At 39.5% G+C, this 20459-nt stretch overlaps 1 protein-coding gene across 1 annotated transcript in view; it reads left to right on the forward strand.

Moving 5' to 3' along the window:
- LOC127672289 (STAM-binding protein-like) overlaps positions 1-20459 on the forward strand; it is a 72614-nt gene that overhangs the window by 51058 nt on the left and 1097 nt on the right. Inside the window, exons 2-5 of the mRNA XM_052167428.1 lie at positions 13834-13958; positions 14709-14846; positions 18166-18278; positions 19309-19408. Of these exons, the coding sequence (XP_052023388.1) occupies positions 13834-13958; positions 14709-14846; positions 18166-18278; positions 19309-19408 (476 nt within the window). The remainder of the gene's footprint in view (positions 1-13833; positions 13959-14708; positions 14847-18165; positions 18279-19308; positions 19409-20459) is intronic.

A 20459-nucleotide genomic window follows, 5' to 3' on the forward strand; every position in this document is an offset into this window, starting at 1 on the left:
TTGTGACTGGGTTACCTTGCTCAGGGTGACACGTTCTAGTTCCATCCATTTGCCTAAGAATTTCATGAATTCATTGTTTCTAATGGCTGAATAGTACTCCATTGTGTATATATACCACATCTTCTGTATCCATTCCTCTGTTGAGGGGCATCAGGGTTCTATCTAGGTTCTGGCTATTATAAATAAAATTGCTAAGAACATATTGGAGCATGTGTCCATATTACATGTAGGAACATCTTATGGGTACATGACCAAGAGTGGTATAGCTGGGTCCTCAGATAGTACTATGTTTAATTTTCTGAGGAATCACCAAACTAATTTCCAGAGTGTTTTTACCAGCTTGCAATCCCACCAACAATGGAGAAGTGTTCTTCTTTCTCCACATCCTCTCCAGCATCTGCTGACCCCAGAGATTTTCATCTTAGCCATTCTGACTGGTGTAAGGTGCAATCCCAGGGTTGTTTTGATTTGCATTTCCCTGATAGCTAAGGATGCTGAACATTTCTTTAGGAGCTTTAGAGTCATTTGAGTTTCCTCAGTTGAGAATTCCCTGTTTAGCTCTGTACCCAATTTTTTAATAGGGTCATTTGATTCTCTGGAGACTAAAGTCTTCAATTCTTTGTATACATGGATATAAGCCTTCTATCGATGCAGGGTTAGTAAAGATCTTTTCCCATTTTTTTGGTTGCCATTTTGTCCTATTGACTGTGTCCTTTGCCTTACAGAAGCTTTGCAGTTTTATGAGGTCCCATTTGTTGATTCTTGTTCTTAGAGCATAAGCCATTGGTGTTCTGCTCAGAAACTTTGCCCCTGTGACCATGTGTTCAAGGTTTGTCACCACTTCTTCTCTATAAGCTTCAGTGTGTCTGATTTTATCTGTAGATCCTTGGATTTATCTGTAGATCCACTTGGATTTGAGCTTTAGACAAGGAGATAAGAATGGGTCCATTTGCATTTTTCTGCATGCAGACCTCCAGTTGATCCAGCACCATTTTTTTTTAAATGCTCTCTTTTGTCCACTGGATGTTGTTTAGCTTCTTTGTCAAATATCAAGTGACCATAGGTGTGTGGATTCTTTTCTGGGTCTTCAATTCTATTCCATTGATCTTCCTGCCTGTCTGCATACCAATACCAAACAGTTTTTATCACTATTGCTCTGTAGTAGAGCTTGAGGTTAGGGATGGTGATTTCCCCAGAATATCTTTTTTTGTGAAGAATAATTTTTGCTATCCTGGTTTTTTTTGTTATTCCAGATGAATTTGTGAATTGCTCTTTCTAGATCTATGAAGAACTGATTTGGAATTTTGATGAGGATTGCATTGAATCTGTGGATTGCTTTCGGCAAGATGGCCATTTTTACTATATTGATCCTGCAAATCCATGAACATGGGAGATCTTTCCATCTTCTGAGACTTTCTTCGATTTCTTTCTTCAGAGGCTTAAAGTTCTTCTCATATAGACACTTCACTTGCTTCGTCAGGTTCACACCTAGGTGTGAAATATTATTTGGTACTATTGTGAAGGGTGTCATTTCCCTAATTTCTGTCTCATCTTGTTTATCCTTTGAGTAGAGGAAGGCTACTGATTTGTTTGAGTTAATTTTATATCCAGCCACTTTGCTGAAGTTATCAGCTTTAGGAGTTCTCTGGTGTAAGTCTTGGAGTTGCTTAAGTATACTATCATATCATCAGCAAATATTGATAGTTTGACTTCTTCCTTTCCAATTTGTATACCTTTGCCCCCTTTTTGCTGCCTGATTGCTCTGGCTAAGACTTCAAGTACTAAGATGAATAGATAGGGAAAGAGTGGCCAGCCTTTTCTGGTCCCCAATTTTAGTCTGATTGCTTTAAGTTTCTCTACATTTAGTTTGATGTTGATTAGTTAGAATGGGTCAATTTACATTTTTTTGCATGCAGACCTCCAGTTGATCCAGCACCATTTTTTTTTAAATGCTGTCTTTTTTCCACTGGATGTTTTTTAGCTCCTTTGTCAAATATCAAGTGACTAGAGGTGTGTGGATTCTTTTCTGGGTCTTCAATTCTTCAGTATGCAGTATATTGTTTTCACTATGTTTAGGTATGGGCTTTGGATTCCCAATCTCTCCAAGTCTTTTATCATGAAGGGATGCTGAATTTTGTCAAAAGCCTTTTCAGCATCTAATGAAATAATCATTGTTTTTTTTTCCTTTGGATTGTTAATGTAGTAAATTAGAATGACGGATTTCTGTATGTTAAACCATCCCAGCCTCACTGGGATGAAGCCTAAATGATCATGGTTAATTATATAGTCCTGATGCATTCTTGGATTCCGTTGGTCAGGGTGTTGTTCAATATTTTTGGTTTGGTTTAGGTATAAGTGTGATTTTGGCTTCATAGAATGAGTTCGGTAGTGTTCCTTGAGTTTCTATTTCGTGGAAATGTTTGAAGATTATCGGAATTAATTCTTCTTTGAAGATCTGATAGAATTCCCCACTAAACCCATCTGGTCCTGGGCCTTTTTTTGAAGGGAAAATACTCATGACTGCTTCTATTTCTTCAGGGCTTATGGGACTATTTATATGGTTTATTTGATCCTGTTTTGACATTGACACCTGGTATGTATCTTGAAAGCTATCCATTTCATCCAGGTTTTCAAACTTTGTTGAGTATAAACTCTTGTACTAGGATCTGATGATTTTTTGAATTTCCACAGCTCCTGTGGTTATGTCTCCCTAATCATTCCTGATTTTATTAATTTGGATGCTTTCTCCATGCCCCCTGGTTAGTCTGGCTAAGGGTTTATCTATCTTGATTTTCTCAAAGAACCAGATCTTTGTTTTGTTGATTCTTTGTATAGCTCTTTTTACTTCTGCTTGGTTAATTTTGAATCTAAGTTTGATTATTTCCTGCAGTCTACTCCTCTTGGGGGTATTTGCTTCCTTTTCTTCTAGAGCCTTCAAGTGCGCTGTCAAACTGTTAGTGTAAGCTCTCTCCATTCCTTTTTTGGAGGCACTTAGAGCTATGAGCTTTCCTCTTAGCACTGCTTTCATTGTGTCTCATAAATTTTAGTATGATGTGTCTTCATTTTCATTGAATTCTAAAAAGTCTTTAATTTCTTTATTTCTTCCTTGACCAAGCTATCGTTGAGAAGAGCATTGTTCAAAGTCCATGTATATGTGTGTTTTCCATTGTTGTTGTTTGAGCTTAAGACCAGCCTTAGGCCATGGTGATCTGATAAGATACCTGAAATAATTTCAATATTTCTATATCTGTTGAGACCTGCTCTGTAACCAATTATATGGTCAATTTTGGATAAGGTACCATGAGGTGCTGAGAAGAAGGTATATTCTTTTGCTTTATGGTGGAATGTTCTATAAATATCTGTTAGATCCAGTTGGTCTATAACTTCAGTTAGTTTCACAGTATCTCTGTTTAGTTTCTGATTCCATGATTTGATCATTTTTGGCAGTGTGGTGCTGAAATCTCCCACTATTATCGTGTTGGGTGCAATGTGTGCTTTGAGCTTTATTAAAGTTGCTTTTATGAATGTGGGTGCCCTTATGTTCAGAGCATAAGTCTTTTCCTTTGAGCAGTATGAATTGTCCCTTCTTATATTTTTGGACATCACTACCAGTTTCATGATACTATTCTACCTACTAGCCAATCAACACCTGAATCAATTTGGGGTCCTTATGATAAGGACAAACCTATTTTCCCAAACTTTGCTCATATTACAAACCTTAAAATGTCTGGAGAGGAAAGAAATCTACACATTTCTTTAGCTGATATCCCCATATATTTTGAGAAGTCCAGAAAGTGTGGAAGCATAGGGAATGTACTGAACTAGAATCTGGTGCCCTAGTGTTAGTTTTGGCTCTGATATATCTGAGCTCATGATTTTGGACAGAGCATTCTATCTTCCACTAAAGTATCTTCACATTCCATAGTAGCAAAACTAACAGGCTGGGTTCTGAGCCCACCTAGAGGTAGAGTGCATAGGAGAGAACAGTGTAGATAACACACCCAGGTAGTTCATGAGAGGTCTTCCAGAGAAGCAGACAGAGAGCTGGGGTGTTCACAGGAACACTCAAAGCCAAGATGTCTCATTGTGGTAGCTATCCTGCACTCAGTTTCCACATTAACCTCTTCAGTAGCAGTGTTGTGATGGGAGGGAAACTAGCTGCCACAACTGCCAACCCTCTATGGAAAGGGTTGTCCTGTCTGGCCTGCCAGGATTGGCAGCTGTGTCCTACTGGGGACTCAGAGTATAACCCTCATGGACCAGATCTTTATGGTTTGAATGGAAATTTCAGGACAGAAAATGTGACTGTGTGTCATGTCTAGGACACAAAGAAACTATATTACATACTATGGTCCTCCAGGCAAAATCTTTAAAAGAAGTGCCAGTGCCAGCACTACTTGTGACGATATGCCACCTTAGCACTAGGGGGCCATGGAGATACAGGCTTTTAATCCTACTATTAAGTGACTGAAGTAGGATGGTAGACACAACCCAAATTGCAGAATAATACACTTACAATTATAATTGAAATAAATGGTCTCAGGAAACAAGCTGGAGTAGCCATTTTAATATCAGATAAAACTGACTTTCAACCCAAAGTCATCAAAAGAGACCCTGAGGGACACTTCTTGCTGGTTAAAGGAAAAATACAATAAGAAGAACTCTCAATCCTGAACATCTATGCTCCAAATGCAAGGGCAACTTCATTCGTAAAAGAAACTTTATTAAAGCTCAAAGCACACATTGCACCTAACACAATAATTGTGGGTGACTTCAACACTGCACTTTCCTCAATGGACCGATCAGGAAAATAGAAACTAAACAGGGACATAATGAAATTAATTGAAGCTTTGGACCAATTAGATTTAACACATATATATATGGAACATTCTATCCTAAAGCGAAAGAATATACCTTTTTCTCAGCACCTCATGGTACCTTCTCCAAAATCAACCATATAATTGGTCACAAGACAGACCTCAACAAATATAAAAAGATCGAACTAATCCCATGCCTCCTGTCAGATCACTATGGAGTAAAAGTGGTCTTCAATAGCAACAAAAACAACAGAAAACCCACATGCACGTGGAAATTGAACAATATTCTACTCAATGATACCTTGGTCAAGGAAGAAATAAAGAAATTAAAGACTTTTTAGAACACAATGAAAATGAAGACACAACATACCCAAATCTATGGGACACAATGAAAGCAGTGCTAAGAGGAAAACTCATAGTCCTGAGTGCCTCCAAAAAGAAAATGGAGAGAGCATACATTGCCAGCTTAATGACACACCTGAAAGCCCTGGAACAAAAAGAAGCTATTTCACCCAGGAGGAGTAGAATGCAGGAAATCATCAAACTAGATGATTAGAAGGCAGGAAATCAATCAAGTAGAAACAAAGAGAACCATACAAAGAATCAACAAAACAAGGAGCTGGTTCTTCGAGAAAATCAACAAGATAGTTAAACCCTTAGCCAGACTGACCAAAGGGCACAGAGAAAGTATCCAAATTAACAAACTTAGAAATGAAAAGGGAGATATAACAACGGAAACTGAGGAAATCCAAAAAATCATCAGATCCTACTACAAGAGCCTGTACTCAACACAACTGGAGAACCTAGAGGAAATGGACAATTTCCTTGACAGATACCAAATACCAAAATTAAATCAGGACCAAATAGAGCATTTAAACAGTCCCATAATGCCTAAAGAAATTGAAGGAGTCATCGAAAGTCTTCCAACGAAAAAAAGCACAGGACCAGATGGTTTCAGTGCAGAATTCTATCAGACTTTCAAAGAAGAGTTAACACCAATACTCTTCAAATTATTCCACAAAATAGAAACAGAAGGAACACTACCCAATTCCTTCTATGAAGCCACAATTATGCTGATACCAAAATCACACAAAGATCCAACAAAGAAAGAGAACTTCAGACCAATTTCCCTTATGAACATCGATGCAAAAATACTCAATAAAATTCTTGCCAACCGAATCCAAGAACACATCAAAAACGATCATCCACCATGATCAAGTAGGCTTTATCCTGGCAATGCAGGGTTGGTTCAATATACGGAAATCTATCAGTGCAATCCACTACATAAACAAACTCAAAGAAAAAAACCACATGGTCATTTCATTGGATGCTGAAAAAGCATTTGACAAAATTCAGAATCCTTTCATGCTTAAAGTCTTGGAAAGAACAGGAATTCAAGGCCCATACCTAAACATAGTAAAAGCAATATACAGCAAACCGGTAGCCAGCATCAAACTAAATGGAGAGAAACTTGAAGCAATCCCACTAAAATCAGGGATTAGACAGGGCTGCCCCCTTTCTCCTTATCTTTTCAATATTGTACTTGAGGTACTAGCTCAGGCAATTCGACAACATAAGGAGGTCAAAAGGATACAAATTGGAAAGGAAGAAGTCAAACTATCATTATTTGCAGATGACATGATAGTCTACCTAAGTGACCCAAAAAACTCCACTAGAGAACTCCTACACCTGATAAACAACTTCAGCAAAGTGACAGGTTATAAAATCAACACAAGCAAATCAGTGGCCTTCCTATACTCAAAGGATAAGCAGGCTGAGAAAGAAATTAGGGAAATGACCCCCTTCACAATAGCCACAAATAGTATAAAGTATCTTGGGGTGACTCTTACCAAACATGTGAAAGATCTGTATGACAAAAACTTCAAGACTCTGAAGAAGGAAATGGAAGAAGACCTCAAAAAATGGGAAAACCTCCCATGCTCATGGATCGGTAGAATCAATATAGTTAAAATGGCCATTTTGCCAAAAGTAATCTACAGATTCAATGCAATACCCATCGGCATCCCAACTCAATTCTTCACAGAGTTAGAAAGAGCAATTATCAAATTCATCTGGAATAACAAAAAACCCAGGATAGATAAAACTATTCTCAGCAACAAAAGAAATTCTGGGGGAATTAGTATCCCTGACCTCAAGCAATACTACAGAGCAATAGTGTTAAAAACTGCATGGTATTGGTACAGTGACAGGCAGGAGGATCAATGGAACAGGATTGAAGATCCAGAAATGAACCCACACACCTATGGCCACTTGATCCTCGACAAAGAGGCTGAAAACATCCAATGGAAAAAAGATAGCCTTTTCAACAAATGGTGCTGGTTCAACTGGAGGGCAGCATGCAGAAGAATGCAAATTGATCCATCCTTGTCTCCTTGTACCAAGCTCAAATCCAAATGGATCAAGGACCTCCACATAAAGCCAGACACTCTGAAGTTAATAGAAAAGAAACTGGGGAAGACCCTTGAGGACATCGGTACAGGGAGAAAGTTTCTGAACAGAACACCAATAGCGTATGCTCTAAGAGCAAGAATTGACAAATGGGACCTCATAAAATTACAAAGTTTCTGTAAGGCAAAGGACACCATCAAGAGGACAAATCGGCAACCAACAAATTGGGAAAAGATCTTCATCAATCCTACATCAGATAGAGGGCTAATATCCAATATATATAAAGAACTCAAGAGGTTAGACACCAGAAAAGCAAACAACCCTATTAAAAAATGGGGTACAGAGTTAAACAAAGAATTCTCACCTGAAGAACATCGGATGGCGGAGAAGCATCTTAAAAAATGCTCAACTTCATTGGTCATTAGGGAAATGCAAATCAAAACAACCCTGAGATTTCACCTTACACCAGTCAGAATGGCTAAGATTAAAAATTCCGGAGATAGCGGGTGTTGGAGAGGGTGCGGAGAAAGAGGAACACTCCTCCACTGCTGGTGGGGTTGCAAATTGGTACAACCACTCTGGAAATCAGTCTGTTGGTTCCTCCGAAAACTGGGCACCTCACTTCCAGAAGATCCTGCTATACCACTCCTGGGCATATACCCAGAGGATTCCCCACCATGTAATAAGGATACATACTCTACTATGTTCATAGCAGCCCTATTTATAATTGCCAGATGCTGGAAAGAACCCAGGTATCCCTCAACAGAAGAGTGGATGCAAAAAATGTGGTATATCTACACAATGGAGTACTATTCAGCCATTAGAAACAATGAATTCATAAAATTCTTAGGCAAATGGATGGACCTAGAGAACATCATACTGAGGTAACCCAGACTCAAAAGATGAATCATGGTATGCACTCACTAATAAGTGGATATTAACCTAGAAACCTGGATTACCCAAAACATAATCTACACATCAAATGAGGTACAAGAAGAAAGGAAGAGTGGCCCCTTGTTCTTTAAAGACTCAATGAAGCCGTATTCAGCAAAACCAGAACAGGGAAGTGGGAAGGGGTAGGTGGGAGGACAGGGGGAGAGAAGGGGGCTTACAGGACTTTTTGGGAGTGGGGGGGCTACGAAAGGGGAAATCATTTGAAATGTAAATAAAAAATATACCGAATAAAAAAATTAAAAAAGAAATAAATTGAAACTTATCATTTATAGGAATTTTCTCTTTTGTTATTTTCTATATTCTTTGTTTATATTATATATGATTTTCCCTTTCTCTGTTTGCCCCTCAGCATAATCCCATAAGCCCTCTTGCATTTGACTGTTCCCCAATCAACCCCCTCCCACTTCTCTGTCCTGTCACATATCAAATCATTCCCAAGAAGAAACTAGGAGAGGAAGAAGAGAGCCCTGGTCCTGGAATGGCTTTATGCAGCATTGTAGGGGATTACCAGGAATTTTCAATGGAGATTGACTTACTATGGCACAGTGGTTTATTTAGCAATGCATATATTAATGTAATATAACATTAATTCACAGAGAAGCAAAGTATCTCCTTTCCTAACTTATTGTTCATCTTGTGACAGGTGGGAACCTCCTGAACCCTAGGCACTCAGACCAACAGAGTCTATGCAATGACGAGTCTTTGTGTACAGGAACAACAAGTGTGGTCTCAACACAGTTACAAATAAAGGTAATTTGCATGGAATTCTTTGAGGCAAATTTAAAATCTCAATGTCTTTTTTGTGTGTTTAGACTAGTAATCCTCAAATGTTTTCACCCAACTCCTCATATATCAATTTTTCTTTATATTGCCACTGGGATCAGAGAAAACAGGTCAATGCTCTGTCCAGTTAGTCGTTACACTATATTGAATACTGCTCTGAAACATTCTAACCCAAGACAGCCTTGTACAATGCTATGGTCCAAGGTGCTCAGAGTTCCCAAAGCCTGTATGGCCTACTGAAGATTCTCAGCCTTAATTTCTGAACCTCTTAAACATCAGGAACTTAGTTTTCATTCCTCATGATCATGCAAATGCATAACCCTCCTATTTGTACACAACCACTCACAGCTATGTGAAGTCTTCTGGTCCTGATTTCAATAAATAACCTATTTGTAAGCCGGCTTCTTAAGTTGAACATTCCCTCAGAGCTCCTTTGCAATATGTTTTTCAATGGTAACAGGCATCCCTAATCCCAAATCTACCACTTTACCAGCATAATAGGAAATCCCAAGGTGGGATTATTCACTAAATGTATGAAGCTGAATTGACACAAGGGGTGTTCTATTCACTCTAATTTCTTCAGGGAGAGAGGTTTGTGAATCTGACACAGATATACATACACAATTGTGTGTGTGTGTGTGTATATGTGTGTATGTGTGTGTGTGTGTGTCTGTGGGCAAAGCCATTAATGTGCTAGAGAGCTGAAATGCCAGCATGCCAGACAAAGTGTTTTGATGTTTCCTGTCTTTTCCTTTTTGTCTTAGAACATCGCCAGGCATGATAATGCCACTCTTCTTCCCCAAGAGAGGTTCCAACTGTTAAGTGCTCTTGGGCAGAACATTGAAATAAACAACAATGTTTCGTGGGCATTTTACGTGAGCCTGAGCAAAAACTTCTATAAAATGGCAGCTGACCTTGATCAATGTGGACAAAAGGAAGCAGCCTTTGTGCTCTACCACAAGTACCTCACGTGAGAACCTGCAGTTTCTACTCCTTTTCTGGAACTCGTTTTTTTTGCTCAGTCTGCTGTTTTATTCAGGGTTTTCTTCTTTGTTGACAGCTATAGAACTTGAGGATGTAATCTTTTCATCAGATTTCTGGAACTGCCCACACAGACTTTTTCTTGTGATTCAAAGATATGAGGAACAAAGGTGGTGGTGTTATAAATAAGGAAATATAATGGCACACAAGGTCCAGCTCATAGTGGAAGAAAAGAGGGCTGAAAATCAGTGTGTATCTGAACTGATAGCTATTTTTGATTTTCAAATCTCCCCTGATGTAAACAGTCACAGATTTGTCTCTGATGGGTGGCCACACTTATTGAGTTCTATGGGAGAGAGGTAGGCATTCCTGTAGCTTCACAGTCACCAGAGGATTGTTGACTACCTAGCTTCAGTGTGGTTAACCATCCTTAGGAATTTCTCCAAACTATTCATTGTATTGCATAAGAAGAGTGAAAAATAGATTGTAAAGCTGTCACCATGAAATAGTTCTTACAGCCTCAGTGACAAGGGTGCTTTGACTTTAGTAAGGGGAAGATGGAAAAGTCTCACTAATCCTAGTTGGCCTTAAATTTTGTGAAACAGAATATAAGGATATATATCTTATATATATATATATATATATATATATATATATATATATATATATATATATAGTATAGGGAGGGGTTTTCTGGACATGATTTAATTGATCTTCAGAAGACTGAATGTTTAGTAGGTACATCAATTACTGTTCCACAACTAGAGAGCTTAGATTTACAGATGAGTTGAGGTACCACAGTTTGCATTCCCTTTGTTGTACAAATACTACAACAGGGTTTCTCTTGGTTTTCCACTGGTGGTTTCCCGTAAAATGAAGGCATTCTCTTGAGATCATAAAAAATCTACTCTCATTTTTTCCCTTCTCCAATAACAAATCTCTCTTACCAAAAAGTCACAAGTTCTCCCATACATCAGCTTCCCAGACTGAGTTTCTGGTCATATCCTCTTCTCAAGAAGAGTTTTTGACAAGGCAGTGAATCTTGAATCTTGGACAGACATAAGGGTTGAAGCAGTTTACTAGCATCATGAGACTAGGTACCCAGGGAACATCACCACCTAGAACTGAGCACCCTCAGTATCTCCTCTCATTACCTAGTGATGTCTGAGGTAAGGTGGTACACTCCCAGGTAGCAATAAACAAAAGTGCTATGTGGGCAAAGATTAATATTGGGAATGAAAGACTCAGACGACTGTGTTTATTTCCTAGTATGAAGTCCAGGATTACAACCTGTTTCCTCAAGGATTGTGTGTCTATCTGGTGCCTCCTGGGTGTTGAAATGACCAACTGGCACTGTATCACTTTAACTATGCTTATTGACAACTAATGTTTGCTGAATGTGCCAGTATCATGGAAGAATTTTGATATTCTTTCTCCAGTCTAAGTAATGGAAATTGATGTGGGATCTCAGGGTGTGCCTTATTAAATACCAGTAACTTCTGAAGCAGTGACTACAGAGTCCAAGATTCCTTAGGGACTCATTTAGACATTTTAGTTTCTCTGCACAGCTTAGTCTCTCTGCTCTGTTCCTTTAGACTCTATGTGGAAAAGCTCCCTGCAGATAAAAAGTACAAAGACGTTGTGGAGATTTACAAAAAATCAAATATCCTCAAGGTAGGTTTTCATTCTCAATGTGACTGACCAAAAATCTCCAAAGCAGAACACAACTGCTCACCAAAAAGACACAGATGATGACACTAGAAGGAAGGGGGGGGTGGGGGCATGGGGGGGTGGGCAGTGCTGTTTCAGGAATTCTGTACAGAGGGTATGGCTGGGAATTGCATTCAAGACATGCACGAGATACTGCTGCCCCTGCCATCTTCTATTCTTTCTCTCTTTTCTAACATTAGCACTGTTCTAATTATCCATTTTGGTTTTGTATTGCAGACAATAAAACAGATTTTTGTAAGGGCTGAGGAGCTGAAGAGAGACCTGTTAAATGAATATTCTGAAGAACATTTCGTTTACTTGACAGAAAAGGTCAGTGTGAGGGGAAGCATGGATATAGGAGGACTGTGTGACATCTACACAGTCTGATCCCAGGACTGTCTTGTGCAGTGTCTTTGAAGTGTGAGTCAATGAAAGGGCTCCCTCTGTAATCCAATCAACACACATGAACATTCACACACACACACACATACACACACACATACACACACACACACACACACACACACACACACACACAATGTCATGGCATACTAAGATGACTGAGACCTAACTTTATTAAAAACAGGAAAAGAGTAAGGTAGAAGAATGGATTTTCCAAAACACCAGGGATACATGCCCTAGGCTGAAATGTCAGACTTTAACGGAACTACACTTTGTTCATATCTGGGCTGAAAAGATGTTTCTTCCAAAATTTGAAGTAGTGGCCTAAATTCTTTTCCTTTCCTACAGAAGAAGAAGGAAGAAGAACTGTCCAAGAAGGCATCATTCTTGAAAGAAGAAAAGAAGACCAGAACACGAATTTCAAAATGGGCTTCCTTTCCTTTTCTAAAACGGTATGGTTCTCAAGAAAAATAAACAAGGTGGGAGGTGGGCGCTGGAGCACCAATTTCATCAAAGGAAGCTCAGCCTTATTCAGTAACAACTGGAACTTTCAGCCCAACAGTGGTGCCTTCAGGAACGGAAGCCTGTGATGAAGCAGCTCAAACAACATCACCAGCTGCCAAGGAGGCTGCAGAAACTGGCACCTTAGAATGGCCAGGTGAGTCATCATCGTTTTCTTACTTGGACAAGCCTTGTATAGAAGTTGATCAAATTGCATCTGGGTCAGGAAAACAGGAGTGAGACTGAAGCTCACCAGTAAGGTAAGGCAGAGGTGCTGGACAGGTGCCTCAAGTCTGGAACACTGGGCCCCACACGGAATCCTGAATCTCCTGCCATGTGCTCAGTCTTCTGCTTCCATGGATCTGCTGGCTATGCTGTGGTAACAGAACCTCATGAGATGAGTGCTGCTTTTATCTGTCTTGACAACCTGACTGTCTTGTCAGCATGTGGAGACAGAGCAATATTTCCATATGTATCTGTCAGATGTTGTTAAAAAATTTCTGAACTTTCCCTGCAGTTCAGCAACCACATGGGTCTCCCTCATATTTAAAACATTGCAAGATTGTGGACAGATTGTGGTAGTCTGACCCTGAGATAAGATACTGTGTATGTATTTGTGCTCTCTGCATCCTCTTATTACCTGAAGGATTTATTCACAGCCTCACAGATCTATCATAAATGCTCCATATGATTGAGCATAACCACAGCTGGCTTCATCAAGGTGGATTCTATGGAATAAGTGTAGTTTGACTCAATGCATGCCAGGATGTCACAGATTGTAAGTCATTTGTGTGAGTCAAGATCTAAGGCAACGTCCAGGTGGACACAGGAAAATACAAGTCTAGACTTCAGAGCGTAAATGCCAAAAAATCTGGAGATATGAATGAAGATCCAAGGATACCTGTCTCTGCCAGGAGAAACACAGCAGAAGTTTTGCTTTTCTCTGACAGTATAGCTCCCTGAATGCTTATGGTGTTCTACTCAGTTAGGAGATGACTTTGTCCAATGAGGACTTTCACAGCGAAATTTTATATCAGCTAAGAGTCACATCCAAAAATATTGCTCCATCCACTTAAGCAGACAGTAAAGCCCATGGCCCCTTCTCCCAGACACCAGTAACCAGAGCTTGGAGTAAAACTCCCTGCCTATCATGAGGAGGGGGATGAAGAAAAGGATCTCAATGACTTTGTATTACTTTCCTACGGTGATAGACTTGAGTTCTCCTCAGGGATACCAGGCCCTGTCTCCTCATACTTTTCTCTCTTTTCCATTACAGTTGAGAAAGGCAGAGGCCTGCGCCAGGTGGTCCTCCCTCATGATTTGTGCGATAAATTCCTCACTGCAGCAGGAATGAACACCAAGAAAAAAATAGAGACATGTGGTGTTCTATGTGGAGCCCTGGTAAAGATATAAACACTTCTGATTTGAGGGTGTTGCTTTCCCCTTGACTTTACATGACTCTCAGGGAACATATCTAGGGTCTCTATCCATACACATAACCTTCCAGAAGGAACTATGGTTGACAAGGTTGGCCATCTTGTATTGGATGACTTTGTATTTGGTTGGTTTAGAGAGTCTTTTGAAATGAACAATGTGGTTCAATGCTATAGATAGAAATGTTCATTCTAGTTGGGGGCTAGTGCCAGAAATTCCAGGCACTGGAAAACTGATGCTGGAATCTTCTTACAAGTTCAAATGAGCCTCAGCGTCAGAGTTCTATATTACCTAAAGGTAAAAGAATGCAAACAGAAAGCAGAAATGCAGGTAGCCAGGCATAAGTCACGGAAACAGACAAGTTGCCTCGTTGTAACCAGAAATCAATGGCTTTTAGGTCCTGGTCTGAGTATCTACTCTGGTAAGCTTTTGAGCACTAGTTTCCTAGGCATCTCTAGACTCCTGAGCAATCCTACTGGCTGCTACTGGAAAGACCCTAAGCCCAGGAGGTGTCAAGCTGGACATCTACATTTCTACTCAACATCTGTTCCTTTTTAGCTGTATCTTAGCAAAGCACAAGAGCAGCCAAGGATTTGAAACCACAAAGGGAGAAAGAAAAATGAGATTCATGTACTGTCTGGTCTGGGGCCTATTGTGTGTATGAGAGAATGGGTCTGAGACCTCCAAGAGTTGTGACAAGTTGTTTTCTCCTGGCAGGTTGGAGAGGAATATCACATCAGCCATATCCTCATTCCTGTCCAGGAAGGAGGCCCAGATTATTGCTCTGCAAAGCATGAGGAGGACCTCTTCTTTATTCAAGAAGGACTGGGACTTATTACATTAGGATGGATACATGTAAGCAAAAGGACCTCTGGGAATGAGGGTTCCTTTTCTGTTTCTTCAAAACAGCCTACCTAAAACTTGCTGTGCACAGAGGCAATTCATTCCAGATCATCGGCTCTGAGCATATATAACCAAAGTGTGCAGGTCAAATCAAAGGAGCATTTCCTGGCACTTTTACAGCTCTTTGTATTTTATGTTTACTAGGAGTAATTGTTCAAACTTTCAACTTTATGTTAATCTGCGTGGAGAATGGTAGCTTGCCAGGATATATGAGAAAATGTATATAGACCATATACCTAAAAGGTGTAGAGATGAAACTTAAGTAAGCCAAGAGTGTCTGTTCTAATGATTGTGTTTTTTATTTATGAAGAAGTACTTCCTTTGTGTACACTGAAATGATCTTACATGCAAGATTTTGAAGTGTTTGAACATGTATAGCACACATCTTTTGACTTTCAAGAAAACACATTTACTTGCCGAGAGAGTCTCTTGGATGATTCTGTTATTTTCAAAGACTGAAGTTCACAAAACTATTGAAATTATTCTAACAATGAATATAAGCCACAAGAAGGAGTATTACTTGTGTTTTTTGTGAGATCAAAAACTTCTAGTCAGACCTTGGGAAGTGCTGATGCTCTTCATTCCAATTGTATAAATTCTTCCTGCTGTGCCAAATTCAACAATATATTATGGCCAACTGATATTGGCCTTTTGTGGCTTGGGACTCAAAGGGGAAATCACACATAAAATGAGCACCAAGTCACATGAGACAAAGTGCACAGTATACTTCAGGTGAGAAATATAGGACAGTGAGGGTTGCAGAGGAAGAGCTGTCACATGTAAAGTTACATGATGACTTGGGAGGAGGAGCCCAAAAAATTTATGGGAGAGGGGATAGCATTGGAGAGAGATACACTGAGATCCTATATCAGTGAGCATTTCTGTTGGCTAGGATTTGTGGTTTGTTTTGGAAACGGATGCCTGATCTTCACATATATAACCAAAGAGAACCCTGGCATACCTTGTCTAGGATGGAGGTAAAAATGGAGAGTGATTTGGAATATAGAGAAAACTCTGGACTATTCTGAGCAAAAGAATGATGTAACCAAAGCCATACTCCAGAAGTTAAAATTAAGGAGTTGAAGGGCTCCTTGGGAAGGGAATGTCAGGTGTGGTTTGGGAGCTTATACCATGGAATGAGGATAAGAAGGTGATAGTCTTGTTTGTGTGTGTAGGGGGGATCAGGGTAATTCAGATACCCAGGCAATAGGGGTAGAGGCTGAGGAGTCAGGCTGGGCAGGATTTCAATTGGGCTCATGGAGTTAGAAGTGCTCCTCTCATAAACATGAATAGGGTTGCAGAAGAGGACAGATCTTGACAGCAGGGTTCAGTTATACTGTTTGGAATTGAAGGCACATGTTAGATATTCCAACTGCATCAACATTGAGAGGATGTTGTGAGAAGCCTAGAGAGGGACCTGAGCCACGTGCAGGTGGCTCATGAACCTGGTAAATAGGGAGAACTGGCTGCAAGAGAAACAATTCCCTGGCTGATTAGGTGAATGTCTAATGAGGAAAGCAGGGTATATAGGGATGAAGAAGAAACAAGGGTGAAGGAGAACTGGATATGATGTTCTCAGAAGCCGCATAACAGGGATGCAGGAAGAATGACGTCAGGATTTGACCTGCTGGAGCTCTGAGGATATTAACTTAATGCCTTCTAAGTCATGGTGGGCAGAGATTGCAATGTTCAATAATGTCATAAAATCTGGTTGTACTGTCACACTCCTGGACCCCCAGCATTCAGGACGATAAGACTTGTAGGTAGAGAATTTGGTGCCAAGTTGATTGAACTGTAATATTGTGCCTCAAAACAAGAAGTCACTTAATTAGGAATTGGTCAGTGTGGAGTCTGTCATAACGGTCATACTGAAGCAGGCATCTAGGACCTAGAATCTAGGGGAATTTGAAGTGAGAAGGCTGCTCTTAGGAAATGGGTTAGCAGATTACTGACCTGTAGGACCTGTGAGATGGTTTGGACATGGTATCTTCTTGTTTGTTGTTTTCTTCAATTTTTCTTTGATTTCACTTTAGTTGTCAAAGGCTTGATGTTTTAAATTATAGCATAGCTGTGAGTGTACATATGTAAAAAGAGTTGGGGTTGCAAATTGGTACAACAACTCTGGAAATCAGTTGGGCAGTTCCTCAGAAAACTGGGCACATCACTTCCGGAAGATTCTGCTATACCACTCCTGGGTATATACCCAGAGGATTCCCCAGCATGTAATAAGGATACATGCTCCACTATGTTCATAGCAGCCCTATTTATAATAGCCAGAAACTGGAAAGAACCCAGGTATTCCTCAGCAGAAGAATGGATGCAAAAAATGTTGTATATATACACAATGGAGTACTATTCAGCCATTAGAAACAATGAATTCATGAAATTCTTAGGCAAATGGATGGAGCTGGAGAACATCATATACTAAGTGAGGTAAGCCAGTCTCAAAAGATCAATCATGGTATTCACTCACTAAGAAGTGGATATTAACCTAGAAAACTGGAATACCAAAACCATAATCCACAGATAAAATGATGTACAAAAAGAACGGAGGAGTGGCCCCTGGTTCTGGAAAGACTCAGTGTAGCAGTATAGGGCAAAACCAGAGCAGGGAAGTGGGAAGGGGAGGGTGGGAGAACAGGGGGAGGGAAGGGGGCTTATGGGACTTCTGGGGACTGGGGGGCCAGAAAAGGGGAAATCATTTGAAATGTAAATAAAAATATATCGAATAAAAAAAGGGAAAAATAAGTTATAGCATAGTTGTGAGTGTACATACATAAATAGAGTTGTTAAATATCTCAAGGTGGATGCATCTATATGCATACACAACTTAGAGATAGAAATGAGAATCTGCTAAAAGCCTGCTCCAAATTTCTCACTTCCTTCCTCTGAAATTGAATCCTCTCTTGAACTCACCATGTCTTCCTCCATTTTATATATGAACCTCCTCAATTCTAGCAGTACTTTGTGTTCATTGTGCAGAAATGTGATTACTATCTGTAAGTGTGGACTCATGAATGTATTCGTCTGATGGGTAGTTACATCTGGTGGCCCAGTGAGAATGGGAGGGAAGTAAAGGAAAGAGTCATAGTATTATCAGGCAGATGGTTCAGTTTTCCTTTTCCACATGACAGATGTGGGTCTGCATGGAGAGATTTTGGAAATCACAGGAGAGAACAGATTGTTAATGATCCATGGCCTCCCTTCCTTGCTGGATCAACCATAGCTGACTGGGCTAACTTACAATTCTTGACTTCTTTTGTCTTCTCAGACCCATCCAACCCAGACAGCCTTTTTGTCAAGTGTAGATCTACACACACATTTTGCATACCAAACGATGCTCCCTGAATCCATAGCTGTGGTGTGTGCTCCCAAGTATAAACAGTAAGTATGTGAGATTCAAGTCTGGAATTTAGAATTACAAAATTGTCAATGGCTCCAAACTATTTAAAAATTGTCTATGTACAGAATGTCTTAATTGATTGCTATGAAAGCCTTCCTTTAAGGTGCATAGTCTAATGATCACCAGCCACTCTTAAAAGATAAGATGACACCACTGCTGGTTTTCTAAGACAACCTCTCAAGAAATTTACTCAAGAGGCAGAGATTGAACAAATTCCACAGAAAACACTGTATAAGAGTTTTATGTCTTTTATTTCACAATGCTGTATTATTCTGAATTCTTCAGGAGAGGTAGTATTGGGCAAGCAATGAATCATCCTGCTTTCTTTTATAATATTTTTGTACACTTGATGTGCTACAGGAATAAGATTGCTCTGGTTTTAGAATTTTGTCCCTTCTGCCTCAAATTTATTGGTTTAAACAGACCTAACTCATTGCTACGTTGTTCTTCCTACATATTTCTACTGTTGACTTCCTCTGCCCACTTAGATTATCGTGCAAGAAAGGGATCCAGAGACAGAGAGACAGAGATGCTTATATATGACAAAAGGAAGGAAAGTGAATAAATGAATGAATGAATGAATAAATAAATAAATAAGAAAGTGTAGATGGAAGATCAGGGGGAAAGACATCAAAGAAAAAAAGAAAGGAGAAACACTAAGAAACTAGTGGATAATTAAAACTAGGACATGGATGTCAAGGTCTAGGAGGAGGACAGTGTGGACCATGATCAATTACAATAGGCAGACATAGTCCGCAGTTACTAAAATAGAAGGGAAACACTGTTCAAAGAAGACGAGAAGAGAGATAGGCGGTTTTGAGAGAGATGAGACGGTAAAAGAGAAAGAGGGAGAGACATATAAGAAAAAAGAGACATCTAAGAAAAAGAGAGAAATGAGTAAAAGAAAACAAACAAAAGAAAACGGTAGAGAGAAAGGTAGAAAAGAGAGACAGAGGAAACTAGGACTTGGAGGCAAATGTGTGCAACTGTGTCTGCCTTTTCTCATTTCAGAACTGGAATTTTCACACTGACACCTATTGGACTACAAGAAATATCTGATTGTCCACGGAGAGGGTTCCACACCCACAGACAAGACACAGCTCTCTTCTGTGTATGTATCTTTGTACAAGTAATCAAGGTCGTGTTTTCAAGCAGGACACAGTGCTGATTGGGTTCATCATTTTTTCCTTACCCTCCTGGCAGTTCATCTTCACCACCCTCTTCTTAACAATTCACAATAACCAAATATCTAGGATGCAGGTATCAGTGGATATCAGTTTTCTCATATTTGAAATCTAGTCATTGACTGTCTCTGAGATGCTAGTCCTTTCTGTCCCTCAAACCTGATATCTGGGGTAACTAATAACATCAAGATAAGATTAAGGAAGCAAAACTTGAGTGTACTTCAGGGTCAGAGTGTGAGAGCAGCATGCTTGAGGCTCTGAATTCCATCCCCAGTAACATGAGGAAAAGAACAAAGTATTAAATCCATTAGCTTATTTAATGCTTTATCAATGTCATTAACTAACTCCCAGTCAGCGATCTGAATGCAAATGGAAAATATGCAAGATATGTTAATTATGCAAATTTTGACCAGGAATTTTGTCTGGAAGAGTATGGTTCTAACTCTCTAGGGAGGTAGTTTCTTCTCCCATATTATTTTCTCTGGTCACACACTTAGTATGATCAGATCTCTGTGTGTCAGATCAGCCCCAGATAGCAAGATTCTTTCACTTTATTGCATATCAGCCAGGTCTCTTCCATTGAGTTTAGATTCAAAGGAAATGTAGCAACATAGTGAAAGGACCAGAACCTGTCCCATAAAATATATAAGAACCAGAAATTCAGTCACAGAGATGCAAAGTAATCTAAGATCCTATAGCAGACTGCTAATTCCAAGAGTCAATCTGTCTTTCTATCTCTGTCTCTCTGTGTATGTGTGCTTTATATATGTCATAATACATGTGTGTATATATATATATATATATATATATATATATATATATATCATTATAGTCTTGATTATAACAAAAATTAAGACCTAATAAAATTTAAGATTTTTTTTGTAAAACATGTATATTTCTATGTTTCTTTCTGTACCATCATTGTGTAGACTAGTGAAAGCGGATACCATTTTCACTTTAAGCCTGTTATCTGTGGGT

The sequence above is a fragment of the Apodemus sylvaticus genome, chromosome 1 (genome assembly GCF_947179515.1).
Source record: "Apodemus sylvaticus chromosome 1, mApoSyl1.1, whole genome shotgun sequence".
NCBI classification, from domain to species: Eukaryota; Metazoa; Chordata; class Mammalia; order Rodentia; family Muridae; genus Apodemus; species Apodemus sylvaticus.